Source organism: Echinops telfairi, unplaced genomic scaffold (assembly GCF_000313985.2).
Source record: "Echinops telfairi isolate 266 unplaced genomic scaffold, ASM31398v2 ScPeMD7_2;HRSCAF=8, whole genome shotgun sequence".
NCBI lineage: Eukaryota > Metazoa > Chordata > Mammalia > Afrosoricida > Tenrecidae > Echinops > Echinops telfairi.
Window position 1 is genome coordinate 77652016 of NW_022103898.1, and position 17362 is coordinate 77669377.

General features: G+C 48.7%; 1 protein-coding gene across 1 annotated transcript; it reads left to right on the top strand.

The window, feature by feature from the left end:
* Positions 1-11607: 11607 nt before the first annotated feature.
* Positions 11608-17339, top strand: MMP19 (matrix metallopeptidase 19). The gene is made up of 9 exons (XM_004700835.2): positions 11608-11798; positions 12119-12204; positions 13389-13519; positions 13651-13866; positions 14497-14742; positions 15142-15264; positions 15799-15963; positions 16123-16250; positions 16424-17339. Exons 1-9 carry the CDS (start codon positions 11709-11711, stop codon positions 16760-16762), a joined length of 1524 nt encoding a protein of 507 aa, XP_004700892.1. The 5' UTR covers positions 11608-11708; the 3' UTR covers positions 16763-17339.
* The last annotated feature ends 23 nt before the right edge of the window (positions 17340-17362 follow it).

The window sequence follows — 17362 nt, forward strand, 5'->3', positions numbered from 1 at the left end:
TTTTATTAAAAGAGACCTTGCACTTCCTATCTGCTCCGGCTGCGCTGCGGCCAACAGTGAGCTGCACGGTGGCGCCCACCGCTATGGTCCAGAGTCCAGAGTTATGGTAGCTGGGGATGGCTCAGGGCCTGTCTTATTTTCAGGTATGTCTTATTTTCGGGGGTGCCTTATATTTCAGCGAGAGCCAAAACTGTAAATAGGTCTTATTTTCAGGGGATGTCTTACTTTTGGGGAAACGGTAGATTTTACAGGGTTATGACATATGTTGTAGGGTGTTGCCTGAATAGACTTTATGTCTCAAGCCTGAACAGACTAAGTCTAAATCCATTATGATCACATGAACACTTAAGATTTATAAATAACAAGAAAAATATCAGTCTGATATTAACATTTGTAAATCTATTTTTACGTTGAAAACTAGGATCATACACACTGTTTTGTAATGTGGTTTCCTCGTTTGACGAAGTTCATGTTTCTGATAAGTACACATGCTCTTCAAAGGTCGGGGAAAGAGGCAACAGACAAGCACACACATCCTTAGGAGTCGCTTCTGAACAAAAGTTCTGAGATCTGATTTTCCTAAGTCAACAAGTTTCTCTCTGCCTTATCTTTCCCTGCCCCCATGTCAAACGTGTCTCCTTTCACAACTGAGGCACAGTGTTCATTGTTCCAAAGCTACATCTCCAACTCCAACTGGAATTATGCCTATTTGTCCTTTGAAAGCCATTTAACTCTCCTTCTACTATCTGTAGGATGCCCTTGAATATGATGTTGGCCTGTCTCCCGTTGTCAAATTAATGAATCCAATACAAGCAAAACAAAAAATACATTGGTTAGTGTCCATAGTCTTAAATAAGTTAGAGGCAAGCTAGGTGGAATAGTGGGGAATCCTCTTCCTCCATACCTCCTCCATCATGGGAAGCCCCTTACCAACAATCCTCTCCGTGGTTGCTGGCCTTGCAAACAGAACTAGGTGTTCCTTAGAGCTCCCTCCCCCACCTAATGACTACCCCTTTCAAAGGGGGAAGTCAGTGCTGGGTTCCTTCCCTTGCAAACCCCCCTGAAGCCCTTTTGGTAACAAAAGGAGATCTAAACATGGGCTTTTCAGGCTGATGACAGTTCCGTTAGCATCAGGACAGATCTGTTTCTTGGGGTCTTGAGTGAAGACAGGAAGTGTTCGCTCACATCCCACCTCCTTTGGGAAAAGCGTAAAGACCAGTTTGATTTCTTTAAGGAAAAGGCTGCTGTCCCCAGAGGCAGCAGACTTATGCCTTACCCCTGTTTCCCTTCATCCTAAATGCTGAGAGAAAGCTTATGATTTTCACTCCTCTAGCCCCCTCTCATCCCATCACCCAGCCCCAGACCTCGTGTCCCTCTTCAGGGAATAGAATCCATCACTTCAAGCAACAGCTCTCATGCGGAGTCACGGAGCCATCGACAGGACTCTCCAGTAATTTTCAGGGGAGGCCTGCAAGTAGCATTCTTTTCAAGGGATTGGCGAAGGGAGCAGGTTTCTCTTATATTCTGACACCAACCAAGGATCTTCAGGATTTGGGTCTGATGCTCTTTCAACTGAGTGGACACAAGCCAGTGGCCAAGTTGGTACACGTGCAAGTGGAGGAGTGAATGAGAATGCCAGCCTGTTCGTTGTGGGGGATTGAGAACGTCTGGGCTATCATGGGAATGGAACATGCTGGCCCAGGCCCTGAGCCATCCCCAAACCCCTCCCACTTCCCAGCTCCAGCTGTGCACAATCCTGGTAGTCATTTCCCATCTGGCTTCGAGGAACTTGTGACTAATTCCGTGTGTGTGTGTGTGTGTGTGTGTGTGTGTCCCCGTGTTCGTATGTGTGTCCGTGTCTGTGTGTGTTGTCCCTCTTAAAAACAGGGATTTCCATGGTAACAACTTGGAGCGCTCCACCCCATTCAGCCAAGGAAAAGCTCTCCACTGATTCCCTCAGGGCTCTGATGGGGAAATGCGGCAGAGGCTGACACCAGTCCCTCTCACACTTCCTTGAATAGAGAGCAATGTCTGAGTGGGTGCAAACAGTATAGTTTTCTCATCTCTCAGCTTTCAGTTCCGGGCCTCAGACTTGCTATTTATGTACCAGGATGTCTAACCTTCCCGGCCACCCCATTCCTCTCTCCCCAAACCCCTTCACACTGACCTTCACTAGGTATGGGGCCTGTCAGGGGTTGGGTGATGGTTTAGAGACGGGCTTCTCCTGGGTTGAGAGACCTCTATAAACCTTTTTGTCTTCCACCTATGGCCTCCTGCTCATTTGAAAATTCCTTTAAAAATGTATACCCTCCTGCAATAGTTTTAATTAAATACACTTAATATAATGTTTTACACACCCTGGTGGCGTATGGGTTCAGAGTTGGGTACTAATCATAAAATCAGCAATTTGAAACCACTCGCCTCTCCAATGGAGAAAGATAAGGTTTTCTACTCCCGTAAAAAGTTGTCTTAGAAATCATCTTGTGAATGAGGGGGGGCGCGGAGGGGAGACCCAAAGCCCATCTGGACATCTCCTTACAGAGGGTGGCAGGGAGGTGACGATCCAGTCAGGGTGCAGTACAGCACCAATGAAACACAACTTTCCTCTAGTTCTTTAATGCTTCCTCCCCACACCTCACTATCATGACCCCAATTCTACCTTACAAATCTGGCGAGATCAGAGGATGTACACTGGTACAGATAATAACTAGAAATGCAGGGAATACAGAACAGATAAATCCCTCAGGACCAATAATGAGAGTAACGGTACCAGGAAGGTAAGGGGAAGGTGGAGGGAGAAAGGGGGAACCGATCACAATGATCTACATATAACCCCCTCCCTGGGGGATGGACAACAGAAAAGTGGGTAAAGGGAGATATCGGACAGTGCAAGACATGAAAAAATAATAACAATTTTAAAATTATCAAAGGTTCCTGAGGAAGGGAGGATGGGGGAGGGAGGGGAAAAATGAGGAGCTGATACCAAGGGCTCAAGCAGAAAGCAAATGTTTTGAGAATGATGATGGCAACAAATATACAAATGTGCTAGACACAATGGATGGATATATGGATTGTGATAAGAGTTGTACGAGCCCCCAATGAAATGGTTTTTAAAAAAATGAATCTTAGAAACCCACAGGCAATTCTACCGTGTCTTATAGGGTCTCTATAAGTCAAAATCAACTCAATGACAGTAAGTGAGAATTAAATGTTTTAATGAACAACACTTCTGTATCACAATGGTCTTCCCATACCTGGAGCAAACAAAAAGAATGAAGAAATTCAAAGACACATGAGAAAATTTAGTCCAAAGGACTAATGGATCATATGAGCCCCCACCCCCATGACCCTGAGGTTAGAAGAACTAGATGGCCACTGGCTACCATGGCTGGTCACTGAAAGGGGACCACCAACGGAGGCCCTGGGGAGAATGGGAGGAAAATGTGAAACACAATTCAAACTACTCACGAAGAACAGGCTTACCAGTCTGACAGAGACCGGTGGAACCCTTAAGACTTTAGAGCCCCTTCTGGCCTGGAACTAAACTCACCCCAGTGGGCTCAATTTTCAGCAAAATCAATGATAGACAGAGTTAAAAGGTGAATCGGGACACCAAGGAGGAATGCACTCTTTAGCACAAGTAACCACCCGAGGTCAGAAGGGCAGCATTTGTCCAGCATGTGGCTCATAAGACAGGAAGGGAGAGGAAAGACAAACTAACGGGGGGAAGTAGGGACAGGGCTTTTACACAGTGGGGATTGTGATCCATGTCACAAATCCAAAATGTGTGTGAATTGCTGGATGCAAAATCAATTTGCTCTGGAAACTTTCACCCAAATCGCAAGAGAAGTTTTAAAAAGGTCTTTCTAAAGAATCCCTCTGCCACAATTTGTGAGCAGAGAGGAGAAACCAGGTTGCAGGAAGACAATAAACTAGTCGAAGGACCTAAGGGTTTTTCTTCTCAGAGTTAAGTTGTCTGTTTTTGGGGGGGCAGGCCGGCCACAGCCTATCCCTTTGCACACGTTCCTGCCATCTTCCCCAGAGAGACATGACAAATCAGAGAGAAAAGATCTGGGTCAGCCTATCTCAGGGAGTGGAGGCTGGGGGAAGGGGTGGTCAGGATGCCATTGTGGGAACGGAGAGTTAGTCATGCTGTCTGTGCACGCATCCCAGACTCAGGCTACTGGCTTTAGGGGGGTTTGTTTGGGTGCCTATGAAAACTCTTGGGAAGCTGACGAGCAGAGTATAAATAGCTGGAGGGCCTAGCGCTCTGCTGCTCCCTGGCTAGGTGACCTGAAGCAACCTTTTAAATGATGGGGAGTTTCTGTTTCCTTTTCTGTAAAACCACCCCCACAAGGTGGTTGTTAAAATTTAAATTAAAATGAGCTAACCTCTTTGGCAGCCATCACTATTTTACTACGTGACCATTGCAATGGTTACGAGCTGGGCAGTTAGTCAAGGGGCCGTGTAGGGCAGCGGTTCTCAACCTTCCTCATGCCGTGACCCTTTCATACAGTTCCTCATGTTGTGGTGACCCCCGCCCCCCCAAGCATAAAATTATTTTCATTGCTACTTCATCACTGTCATTTTGCTATGGTTATGCATTGGGTGACCCCTATGAAAAGATCATTGGACCCCCAAAGGGGCCATGACCCACAGGTTGAGAACTGCTGGTTTAGACCCACCAAGTAATTCTGAGGGAGAAAAACCTAGAGATGAGATCTGCTCCCATAAAGATTACAACCAAAAAAACCCATTGGGACAGCTCTACCCAGTCCCTGGGGCCACCATGAGTCAAAATTAACATCGCCCCAAACAACAACTAGTTTAGCCCCATCTGTTTCTGGTCATTGGAAAATACTCTCAGATATCAAACCTTGATCGCCCTGCTGTAGTTTTAGTTAAATATATTTAAATAGATGTTTTAATTTAGTCCTCAGAATGTGGTTTCATCCCCTATGCCTTCCCAGGGCCAGAGTGAGTGCTCACTTAAAAAAAACCAAAAAACCTATCCTGATCAGGTATGAGGCATCAAAAGACCCAAAACAAACAAACAAACATTTTGTTGAGAATGAGGTGGGGTCGGAGCGGAGACATAAAATCAATCTGTAGACAATGCAACATCTCCTAACAGAAGGGTCACAAGGAAGGGGTGAGTCAACCAGGGCCAAATGTAGCATTGAGGAAACACAATATTCCTCTGGTTCCTTGAGGCTTGCTTCCTCACCCCCCACTATCAAGACCCCAGTCCTGCCTTTCACTGTGGGCTAGGCCGGAGCATGTACACAGGTCAGATAAGAGCTCACAACACATGGAATCCAGGTCAGATAAACCCCTCAGGAACAGAAATGGGAGTAACAATACCAGGAGGATAGCAGGGAGGGGGATAGGCGGGGGGAGAAACTTTGGGGAAAGGGAGACAGCAGTCAGTGTAAGATATGAAAATAATAATAATTTATAATTTATCAAGGGGTCCTGAGGGAGGGTGAAAAGCAGAGCTGATAGAAGGGCTCAGATAGAATGTAAATGTTTAGAAAATAATGATGGCAACATATATACAAATATGCTTGATACAATTGATGTACGCATTGTTATAAGAGCCCCCAATAAAAAGATCTTAAAGAAAATACATTAAAAATGACAAAAAAACAAAACAAAACAAAACAACATCCTTCATAACAATCACCATTTCTGGGGACTGAGCATGATAGTGGGACAGGAGGAAAATCAAGGGAAATAGAGGAAAGAGCTGGGAGGCAAAGGGCATTTATAGAGGTCTAGATAAAGACATGTACATATGCAAATATATTTATATGAGGATGGGGAAATAGATCTATGTGCCTATATTTATAGGTTTAGTATTAAGGTAGCAGAAGGACATTGGGCCTCCACTCAAGTACTCCCTCAAAGCAAGAATACTTCCTTCTATTAAATTGGCATTCTATGATGCTCACCTTCCCGACACAACCGCTGAAGGCAAAGCGGGTGCATAAGGAAATGTGGTGAAGAAAGCTGATGGTGCCTGGCTATTAAGAAATATAGCGTCTGAGGTCTTAAAAGCTTGAAGGTAAACAAGCGGCCATCTAGCTCAGAAGCAACAAAGCCCACATGGAAGAAGCACACTAGCCTATGCAATCACAAGGTGTCGAAGGGATCAGGTATAAGGCATCATCAGAACAAAAATCTTACTACAGTGAATGATGGGGGGAGTGCAGAGTGGAGACCCAAAGCCCATTTGTAGGCCACTGGAGACCCCCTTGCAGAGGGGTCTCGGAGAGGAGATGAGCCAGTCAGGGTGCGATGTAGCAACGATGAAAAATACAACTTTCCTCTAGTTCCTAAATGCTTCCTCCCTGCTCCCACTATCATGATACGAATTCTACCTTGCAAGTCTGGCTAGACCAGAGGATGTACACTGGTACAGATAGGAACTGGAAATCCAGGGAATCCAGGGCGGATGATCCCTACAGGACTAGTGGTGTGAGTGGCGATACTGGGAGGGTAGAGGGAGAGTGGGTTGGAAAGAGGGAACCGATTACAAGGAACTATATGTGACCTCCTCCCTGGGGGACGGACAACAGAAAAGTGGGTGAAGGGAGACATTGGACAGGGCAAGATATGACAAAATAATAATTTATAAATTATCAAGGGCTCATGAGGGAAGGGGGAGCGGGGAGAGAGGGGAAAAATGAGGACCTAATGCCAGGGTCTTAAGTGGAGAGGAAATGTTTTGAGAATGATAAGGGCAATGAATGTACAAATGCACTTTACACAATTGATGTATGTATGGATTGTGATAGAGTTGTATGAGCCCCTAATAAAATGATTAGGAAAAAACAAAAAACAACCACCATTTCTCACACTAATATATATTCCTAGCACCCACTCTCTGTTTTCCTCTTCTAAGGGGAAGACCAGAGAAGAACTGGTGTATTTGAATTATGGTATTGGTGGAGACTATTGGAATTCCAGGGACTGCCGGAAGAAGGAACAAATGTGGAAGAAGTACAGCCAGCATACTCCTTAGAAGGGAGGACGGTGAGACCTTGTCTCACTTACTTTGGATACAGTGTCCGCAAGAACTAGTCCCTGGAGAAGGACATCATGCTTGACCGAGGGTCAGTGAAAATAGAAGACCCTTCACTAGACGGATTGACCCAGTGGGTGTAACGGTCGGCTCAATTGTAGCAGGGATTGTGAGGGTGATGTAGGACTGGGCAGTCTTGCACTTAGGGTCCCTATGAATTGGAAGCACCTGAACACAAGAGAAGAGTCCTTTGCTATCTGCTATCTTCCTCTACCTTCTCTTGAATCCTCCTTATCTTTATTCTCCTCTCCTCCCTCACTTCTTCAGCTTCGGTCCCTCCCTGATTATCCTCACGAGTTCCTACCCGTACGCCTTTCTCTTCCCTGCCAGCGGAGACTCTAGGTAGTGAAGCTGGACAGACAGCTGGAACTAAATGCAGATGCACAATGCTCGATGGAGGTTTCTACTAAGCCTCGGTGAATCCCTTCGGACCATAGCCAAGGGATGTGAATGACCTTGCTATCAGAGAGGGCACTGTACAACCGATTATGGCGGGGGAGCGGGGAGGGAGGGGAAAAATGAGGACCTGATGTCGGGGGTTTAAGTGGAGAGAAAATGTTTTGAGAAATGATGTACAAATGCGCTTTACACAATTGATGTGTGTATGGATTGGGATAACAGTTGTATGAGCCCCTAATAAAATGTTAAAAAAACAAACCGATTATGGCAGATATCGTCAGGTTAAAATGGAATGCCTTATCAATTGATCTCCCCTTTGATCCACTTTAAAAACTGCTCAAGTTTTTAATATTTTATGCATTCTTTTGGGATGAGATTTTCCCATGTTTTTCTTTCTAGTCATTGTTGTTGAGCTGGTTTTGATTACTTCTCTGCTTCCTGTTTGTATTTTGTATGATTTTCTATCTGTGAAGCCCAGGATAGGTAGATCTAGAGATAGGAACTGAACTGATCGTCTCCTAGGGAGATAGCAGAGGAGGATGAGGGGAAATGGGGAACTAACGGCAACGAATCCAAGAAGGAAGTGTTGCTAACTTGACTATGGTGATGATCGCACTAGTGTCCTTAATATAATGGTACCATTAAATTGTATATGTGAAGTATATCCCAGTAAAAACTTTTTTTTTTAAAGAAAAACTGGTAAGATCTGCTAAAGCTGAACAACAACAACAACGTCACGTCCGTTGAGTCAATGCTGACTCGTAGCCGTCCTCCAGGACAGGGCAGAATTGTCCCTGTGGGATTCCGAGATGACAGGGCATTCATTTGACAAGGACGAGTAGAAAGCCTGTCTTTCTCCTGAGAGGCAGCTGGTGGCTCCGAATGTGCAGTTAACCTCTCGTGCCACCAGGGAGCCTCAAGCGGAACAGACACAATGCAAAACCTTTTCTTCCTAGTAGTTCCCTCCGAGATGGAACTTATGGTGGGGGGGCCACACTTTCTTTTTGGTTTCTGGTTACTTAGCAATGGATTATTTCTATTCAGAAAAAAAATCAATACAACTTTTTAATCCGAAAAAAAATCATAATTTTCTATCTGTCCATTGAGATGATCTCAAGGAGTGAGGAAAGGGGAGGGGAAGGGGAGGATGAGGAAGAGCCCTGTGGAGGGAGCCCCATTGCAGCCTGGGCCCATCAGCATTGGTGATGGCCCTGTCAGAGCCTCTTATTTATTGGTCAGAGGCCCTCTGTCCTCCCTTGCTGGTCACTAGTCATTTGAGACTTAGTCACCCAATGTTACTCAGTTGGCTACAGAGTGGGTCAGGACACCCAGCACTATTGAAGGCAAAAAATGAGTCAGGAATACTCCCGCCACCTTGATCCTAGGGGGGCAAAGAGTTACCCCGTGAACTCCCAGTCTTTCAGCCTGTGGTGTGGGCAAGAGTTCAGAATTGTGGGCCTACTGAGAACACGAGTAACTCTTTATTCCTATTAGTCCTACCTCACAGAGCATTTGTATGATGTGCAAATGTTGTGCGATTCAAAGCAATAGAGCGACTTTTAATGTCTCCTCTACTTCACGGAGAAGGGGGCTTGGTGCTGTGGTGGTGAAGCGGCACTCGGATACCACCAAACACTTCGCCAGAGAAAGAGAGGAGGCTTTCCACCGTGAGTCAGGACTGACTCGGTGGGCGTGAGTTTGGTTGTTGGGAACTGCTTCCGGAAGAGCACGGGCCAGGGTTAGCAGAGGAGCCCTGGTGGTGCAGTCGTGAAGTGCCCACTGCGAATCCAAAGGTTGGCGGTTCAGACTCAGCAGGAACTCTGCTGGAGAAGGAGGTGGCCATCAGTTTCAGTAAAAATGGACAGCCCTGGAAATCCTCTGGGGCAATTCAATGAGTCCAGCAAGCTCGTCATGAATCGGAACCTAAACTTTGGTATGGGTTATGGAGTCAGCTAGGAGAAAGATGAGACTCTCTACTCCCCAAAGAGTGAGACTTGGAACCATCCCCACCCCCACCCCCCACCCCCGGGGGCAATTCTCCCGAGTCCTATAGGGTCACTATAAGTCAGAATTGAGTTGATGGTGGTGAGGTTTTGTGTAGCTAACGGGGTCACATGGGGATTAGGGTCAGAGGGCAGGCAAGTTGGGATCTTCCTATCCCTGATCATCTCCCTGTCCGGATCGCCATTTCTCCTAGAGCAGCGGTTCTCAACCTGGGGGCCAAAGACCCTTTCACAGGGGTCGCCCGATTCATAACAGTAGCAAAATGACAGTGATGAAGTAATTATATGGTTATGAAAATAATTTTATGGTTAGGGGGGGTCACCGCAACACGAGGAACTGTATTAAAGGGTTGCGACATTAGGAAGGTTGAGAACCAACCACTGCCAGATAGAAAGTGGGCAGAATGACTCCTCCCTCATAGAACGGCTGGAGAATTAGATGAGCTAACAGATAAAGTACCTAGCAGAGAATGTGAGTTGATTCCAATTCACAGCGACCCCCTGTGTACAGAGTAGAACTGCACGCCCCAGGGCTAACAGTCAAGTATTAACCATTTGCATCACTCAGGGACTCCCAGTACATACTCCAAACCCAACCCAACTCACTGCCTGCCCTGGAGCCGATTCTGACTCATAACAACCCTATAGAGCAGAGTAGAACTGCCTCTCTGGGTTTCTGAGGCTACACATCATTGCAGGAGGCAAAGAGCCTCCTCTTTCTCCCAAGGAGACGCTAGAGGTTTTGAACTTCTGACCTTGTAGTTAGCAGCCCAATGCATAATCCATAGTACCACCAAGGCTACATTAGTACATCCTAAGCATTTTAAAATATATTTTTCTTCTCTGAAATAGCACTCAGGGTGCTCTCTCAATGCTGGATACCAACCGTGCTCTTACAGAGTCGTGCATTTGATAAACGTATCTTACACCTGTTTTGCAGCGTGAAGTGGATCATGAGGTGGGCACTAGGGATTCCGTGGTGAACTAACAGCCCAGACCCTTAGACGTTTGCTCACTGACCACAGCAGTTTTTCACAGTGCTGCATTTTTGCTCACGACGTGCAGTGTCCCGCTCAGTTACCTCCTATAACTCTTAGTCAGCTCTTAGAGCTTAGCTCAGGTTCTGCCTTCTCTGCTAACTTTCCCCTCGACCATGCTACTTAGAATGGGTCACCTCCAGCCTGGTCTCCTGGTTTCTTTATTTCAGCCTCCACTCTATCTGGAAGCTCCGTGAGGGCAGCCTTCCAGCTCTTTAGTTCTGTGTGCATACTCATTAAATGCTGGAAGCCAGGCCTTTCAAAGCAGATACAAGGCTTTGAGAGCAATGGAATCCCAACTTGGTCTTGAACGCCATGAAACAGACTTCACTCCCAATTCTCTCACCTGATAACCAAATGCCTTAACAGCCGCCCGCCTCTCAGCTTTATTTTTCTCTTATCCTGGAGTTCACAGTGGAAGATGCAGGTTGGACCCAGGGGGTTGCCAGCCCAGGGTCCTTGGGGCACAGGGATTCCCACCTCCAGGGAATGGCCATAGTCCCTTTCCCTAATCTCTCTGTTTCTCACGCTGCCTGGATGCCAACCCGCAGGAAAGAATGAAGTCTGCCCATCTCCAGCAGAGCATCATAAGCATTGCTTAAGATTCTGCATGAGCAAGATATGACAAAATACTAATTTATAAATTATCAAGGGTTCATGAGGGAGGGAGGAGTGGGGAGGGAGGGGAAAAAATGAGGACCTGATGCCAAGGCCTTAAGTGGAGAGCAAATGTTTTGAGAATGATGAGGGCAATGAATGTACAAATGTGCTTTACACAATTGATGTATGTATGGATTGTGATAAGAGTTGTATGACCCCCTAATTAAAAAAAAAAAGATTCTGCATGATCTGGTATGAAAGGACAGAGGTCCAGGGAGTGAGTGATAATCATGAGTAACAGGGTGACCTCAACCCTAGTGACGCCACTGGGGCTCTCTTTGACTTCTCCTTTCTGGCAGGGCAGGGGTTAAAGGTGAATTGCAACATATCTCAGGGCTGAGTCACCATCCCTTGACACTCCCCCCCAACTCCCCTCAGCTGATGTTTTATAAAGAGCTCCAGAAGCCGGCAGAGAGAAAGGAACTGGAGGTAAGAGCCCCTTCCTAGGCCTGCTTCCTTAGCCTCCCTGAAACCTCAGGGCAGACAACATAGACAGTCTCTGGAGCTCCTGCCTGGTGGACCATGAATTGGCAGCAACTGTGGCTGGGTCTCCTACTGCCCTTGACAGTCTCAGGCTGGGCTGTGGGGCCTGCGGAGAACGATGCGGCCGTGGTGAGTCCCAGGGAAAGAGACTCCAGCAGGGGAAGGGGAGGATGTGTCAGTCCAAGTGGCACAATGCCATCCAAGCCTCCCTCCCGATCTTCATCCGGCCTGCCTTTCTTGTCTTTCCTCTGCTCTGTGATCAACCTAGACTGTGCCCCCACTTCACCCCCGACCGACCACCTCGCTGCCCCGTGTTCTACCTGAGCCCCTTCCCTGAAGTCCTGTCCTATAGGCCCTCCATGTCTAGTCCTCCCCTATCCTGATGGGCCTGGTAGACTTTGCCTGAGACTGACCCCTTTTTCATTCGGCTTGCTCTCACCCCATCCTAGAGTTACCTGCTGCAGTATGGATACCTACAGAAGCCTCTAGAAGGACCTGATGACTTCAACCCAGAAGACATTACAGAAGCCATCAGGTGAGAGGTTACAAAGCCTTCAGAGTGGGCGTCTGGGGTCTTCTTCCCTCTTCTCTTCCTTTGCTTCCCTCGGGCCCTCTGTTGCCTGCTCCAAGTCCCTGTCTGGGATCGGGGGCTGGGTGGTTGTCACCGTCAGGATGTTGGGGCAGGTGGCAAGATGGGGATCCAAGGATAGAGAACAGAGTCATTGGCTCTTCTGAGGCCCAAGGACCTTCTTTGCATCCTTGAGGGGTGTAAATATTTAACACGCTCAGCTGCCAACCAATACGTTGGAGGTCTTGGTCTACCCAAAATTACCTCTAAAGGAAGGCTTGGCAATCCATTTCTGGAAAACAACCCAAAACAAAACCAGCTACGGACAACCCCGTGGAGTGCAGTTCTCCTTCGGAACACTAGGGGCGCCATGAGTCAGAACACCCAAAGTACGGATGGTCACATCTCACAGGAAGGATAATTGCGGTGTGGCTGTGAGTCCCGCTGAGTTAGAGGTGAAAACATGGTGTTCCTTTCAATGGAGCCTTGGGTGGTATAGTGGGTACTCGTTGGGCTGCGACCCACTTGGTCAGCAGTTCAAAACCACCAGCAGCTCTGTGAGGGAAGGACTGGGCTTTCTACTCCCATAAACAGTTAGTCTCAGAAACCCACAGGGGGTCATACGACTCAAAATATGAGAGGAAAACTAGAAATATCATAAAAGTTGAATTACTTTCACTGCCAGGAAGTCAATGCTGATTTCCCCCAGCCTGTTCTCAACCATAGTCACAGTCCCTTGAAGAGCTTGTATGCACTGGACACTGGGCAGGCTGGACTTCCGGGGAATACCGCTGGGAGAAGGCTGAGTGAGAACAGATCCTGATTAGGGGGGAGGGCGGGGTGCTGATGGGAGAGCTTTCAAAGGAGGGAAAGGGCACTTCCTCCGAGCAGGGGGGTGAAAACTGCCCTGTGGTCAGAAGGTCCCCATGGGGGCCCTCACTCAAGTAAAAGACACAGAAAATATTCCCCTTTTCATGAAATAGAAGAGAAAGTCCCAATTATGAGGCTGGGAGGCTGGGAGCGCCCGCCAGCCATGCTTGATGGTCACGCTGGGCAGCAAGGGGCCACGTGCTATCCCCAGATCCCAGCCACTGCAGGGGTCCCGGCCCTGGGCTCTGCTCCGTTAGGTCCATCCAGCTCCTTCCTTCCAGAGTTTTTCAGGAAGCATCTGGGCTGCCAGTCTCGGGTCAACTGGATGAGGCCACAAAGGTCCATATGAAGCTGCCCCGCTGCGGCCTGGAAGACCCCTTCAACCAGAAGACCCTTAAATACCTGCTGCTGGGTAAGAGCCGTGCCTGGGGAAAGTAGGACGAAGAGCGGGCTCTGGAAAAGCCGGGGCAGCTCAGCAATGAATGGCCAGAGGTTGGTGGGAAGATCTGTGCTTCTGATCTGGTTTTCTCGTTTGGTAATCAGGTCGCTGGAGGAAGACGCACCTGACATTCCGCATCTTGAACCTGCCCTCCAACCTCTCACCCCACGTGGCTCGGGGAGCCTTGCTTCAAGCCTTCCGGTATTGGAGTGACGTGGCACCCCTGACCTTCCGAGAGGTGAAGGCTGGCTGGGCTGACATCCGTCTATCCTTCCATGGCCGCCAAAGTAAATACTGCTCCAGAAACTTTGATGGGCCAGGTAAGGACCTTCTCCCACCTCATAGATCTCTGTCCCCTTGAGCCTGAGACCTTGGCGTTTTAGTGTTCAGGCTGTCCCCTATGCCCTATTAGCACATGCTAATATTCCCCAGAGGAACAACTGGGCACCTCCCTGGGGCTTTACTAAGCCTCCTCTTTAGAGATTGTGCCTCATTCTTTGGCTTAAGTTCCCCCACTGAAGGAACATCACAGAGAGTGGCCCGGGACAAAGTCACGGGACAGAGTCCTGGGTATCTCTGTGAGAATTGGGTGATGACTGTAGCGGATGAGTGTGTGTGCGTGTGTGTGGGTATTGAAAGGAGAGGAGGAAGCATCCAAGAGGCAGGGACTACAGACAGGGGAGTTTTAAGGAAAGGAGGAAATTGAGCAACCCAATGGTAGCACAGCGGTTAAGGCAGTTAGCTGCCAAGCCAACCGGGACAAGTTCAAACAGTCTACCCCTGAGTCTTGGAGGTCCGATAGTGCAGTTCGACTCTGTCCTGTAGGAGCGCTGATGGGAACCCACTCGACCATGGCCGGTTTCCAGGAGTCACTGGAGTTTGTAATGCCAGGGGGTGCCCCAGCTTCACGGCCTCCGACCTCCTCCTTCACTTCCTTTTCATTTGTCCAGGGAGGGTCCTGGCCCACGCTGACATCCCAGAGTTGGGCAGTGTGCATTTCGATGAGGATGAACTCTGGACTGAAGGAACCTACCGGGGGGTGAACCTGCGCATCATCGCAGCCCATGAACTAGGCCATGCCCTGGGCCTCGGGCATTCCTGGTATGCCAAGGCCCTCATGGCCCCGGTCTACACTGGCTATCAGCCCTCCTTCAAGTTGCACCCAGACGATATAGCAGGGATCCAGGCTCTCTATGGTCAGTCCCTTTCTCTGAGGAGCATGAGGGTTGGTCTGGTCAGCATCTCTTCTTGAGGGGAAATGGATGGCTTAGCTGCGTTCTCTCTCCCTGCCCGCTAATTCTTTTAATGTCGTCACTTTCGGAAACTCTTCTATGTTTAATCCCACTTCCGGGCCTCCTTCAGCTCACATCCATTCTTGGGGTTGGAAACTACATATCTGAGCAAATCATTCTCCTTCCTGTTACCTCTCAAAAGGAGTACTTGCTTCCTGCTGATATTGATACGAGTTCACCTAGCCCTACGGGGAACTCACTGGGCCTCTGAACTGAACTTACAAAAGATGGGGCGGTGGGGGGAGTGGGGAGGGGTCATGTTCCATGAGTTGTCTCTCAGAACCACATGATTTCACCCTATAGGCAAGAAAACTCCCGAGAGAGAGGATGAAGAAGAGACAGAGGTGCCCTCTGTAGCCCCAGTGCCAACAGAACCCAGCCCCATGCCGGACCCCTGCAGTGGTGACTTGGATGCCATGTTGCTGGGTGAGACCCTACTCCTTCGCGCGCAGACAGGTAGTGGGGCAGCCTGATGACCCTGAGGTCAGGACAAACGGAAGTCACATGGATCTCCAATAGCGGGGGAGGCGGATGGGACGAGATGTGTGGAAAGAACAACTAGGGGTCAATGGAAAGTGGACCCAGCAGGCATTTTCCTCGGTTGCTGCCTAGAAGAGCCATGAAATCATATTTGGAAATACTGAAACAGGGAGGAAACAATAGTAACCAGGGAGGGTCTGGCACCCGGTTGGAAGCGACGTGGAACAGAGGGTGAGGTCTCTAAGCAGTCACGCTCTGTGTAGGGCCTTTGTTCTGTTGATTAGGTCAAAGTTGAATTCCTGGGAGCAATGAAGGAGAAGTTGAGTCCTGGGTCCTTTCCCTCTGTCTTCTTGGGGTCAGAAGAATTCTTGAGGCATCAGTTGGTGGGAGGATGGGAGATGACCAGCCTGCCCGACACACCCACACGTCTCTACTTGAACCCTACCTTTTTGTACTTCCTGATACATCGTTTTCTTGCAGGGCCCCAAGGGAAGACCTATGCCTTCAAGGGAGACTATGTGTGGACTGTGACAGATTCAGGTCTGGGTCCCTTGTTCCGAGTATCTGCCCTTTGGGAAGGGCTCCCCGGAAACCTGGATGCGGCTGTATATTCTCCACGAACACAATGGACTCATTTCTTCAAGGGTAAGGGGATTGGTGATAGCATCTTATCTGAGGACCTAGTCTCAGATGAACCGTCAGAGGGAGGGGAAAACATCTCCTTTCTGGAAGGGTGAACTTGAAGGGCTGAAAGGTATCCTCTGAGGGCAGAGAGGGACTTGCTGCTTCTCTCTCCACTCTCAGGAAACAAGGTGTGGTGCTACATTAACTTCAAGCTGTTGCCTGGCTTTCCCAAGAAGCTGAATAGGGTAGAACCCAACCTGGATGCAGCTCTCTATTGGCCTCTCAACAAAAAGGTGTTCCTCTTTAAGGTATATAGTTCACAGAAGGGCAAGCCCTTTAGGAAGGGTGGGCTACCTCACACAGAGGAGCAAAGGATTGCTCTGGGAGTATCTATCTGCAGCGGGAGTGATGTGGGGCCAGGCTTTGGTGGTCCCCCGTTCTCTCCTCAGCCTTCTCTTCACCCCCACCACTCTCCTTCTAGGGCTCAGGGTACTGGCAGTGGGATGAGCTCGCCCCAACTGACTTCAGCAACTACCCCAAGCCAATCAAGAAGCTATTTACGGGAGTGCCAGACCAGCCCTCGGCTGCAATGAGTTGGCGGGACGGCCGAGTCTACTTCTTCAAGGGCAAACACTATTGGCGCCTCAACCGGCAGCTTCGAGCAGAAAAAGGCTTTCCCAGAGATATTGCCCAGAACTGGATGCACTGTCGTCCCCGGACCACAGACAGTACTCCAGCCAGTGGGGGTGCCATTGCCTCAACCATGGGTGACACCCTCTTTTCCTTGCCTGGTAACATCACTTTCCGAGAGCCGAAGTAAGGCCTGAGGCAAGTGTCTGCTCACTAGAACTGGGCAGGCGCTACAGCCAGGGTCAGTCATAAGAACCCAGCCATTAAGTGTGTTAGGAGCACGGGCTTCCAAGAGGCCTCAGTTCTAGCCAGCACTCCCTGTACTTTTGCCCTGCAGCCTGGTGCTGCTGACGGTAGCTGGGTCAGACCCAGCTCCACCCATTTCCTTCCTAGCCTCATCCTCCAAAGCGCTTCAAACTGTGTCCTCTACAGCCTGGAGGACAGTGGTGGGGTGGGGAGCAAGTGTTGGTCGGGCCTCCGGCTAACAGGAGGCGGCAGCCTGGGAGGCTGGATGCCTGTCCTGTTCTTTCTAGATAAAGTACAAAAAAAAACCCAGAATGGTCAGTAACTGAGCAAGTACTTTGAAGTCCTTGGGAATCACATTTATTTATCAGCAGGTTAATTAATCTCTTTGGGCTTCAGATTTCCCATCTGCACAATGAAAGTCAACACCCCCCTCACAGGGATTGCTGCATTAAACCAGTCTATATGAAGTGCAATGTCTGGCCACATGTGTGCTAATAAAGGTGAACTCCATGTTCCCCAGAGAGGGATGATGTTTTTCCTTGGC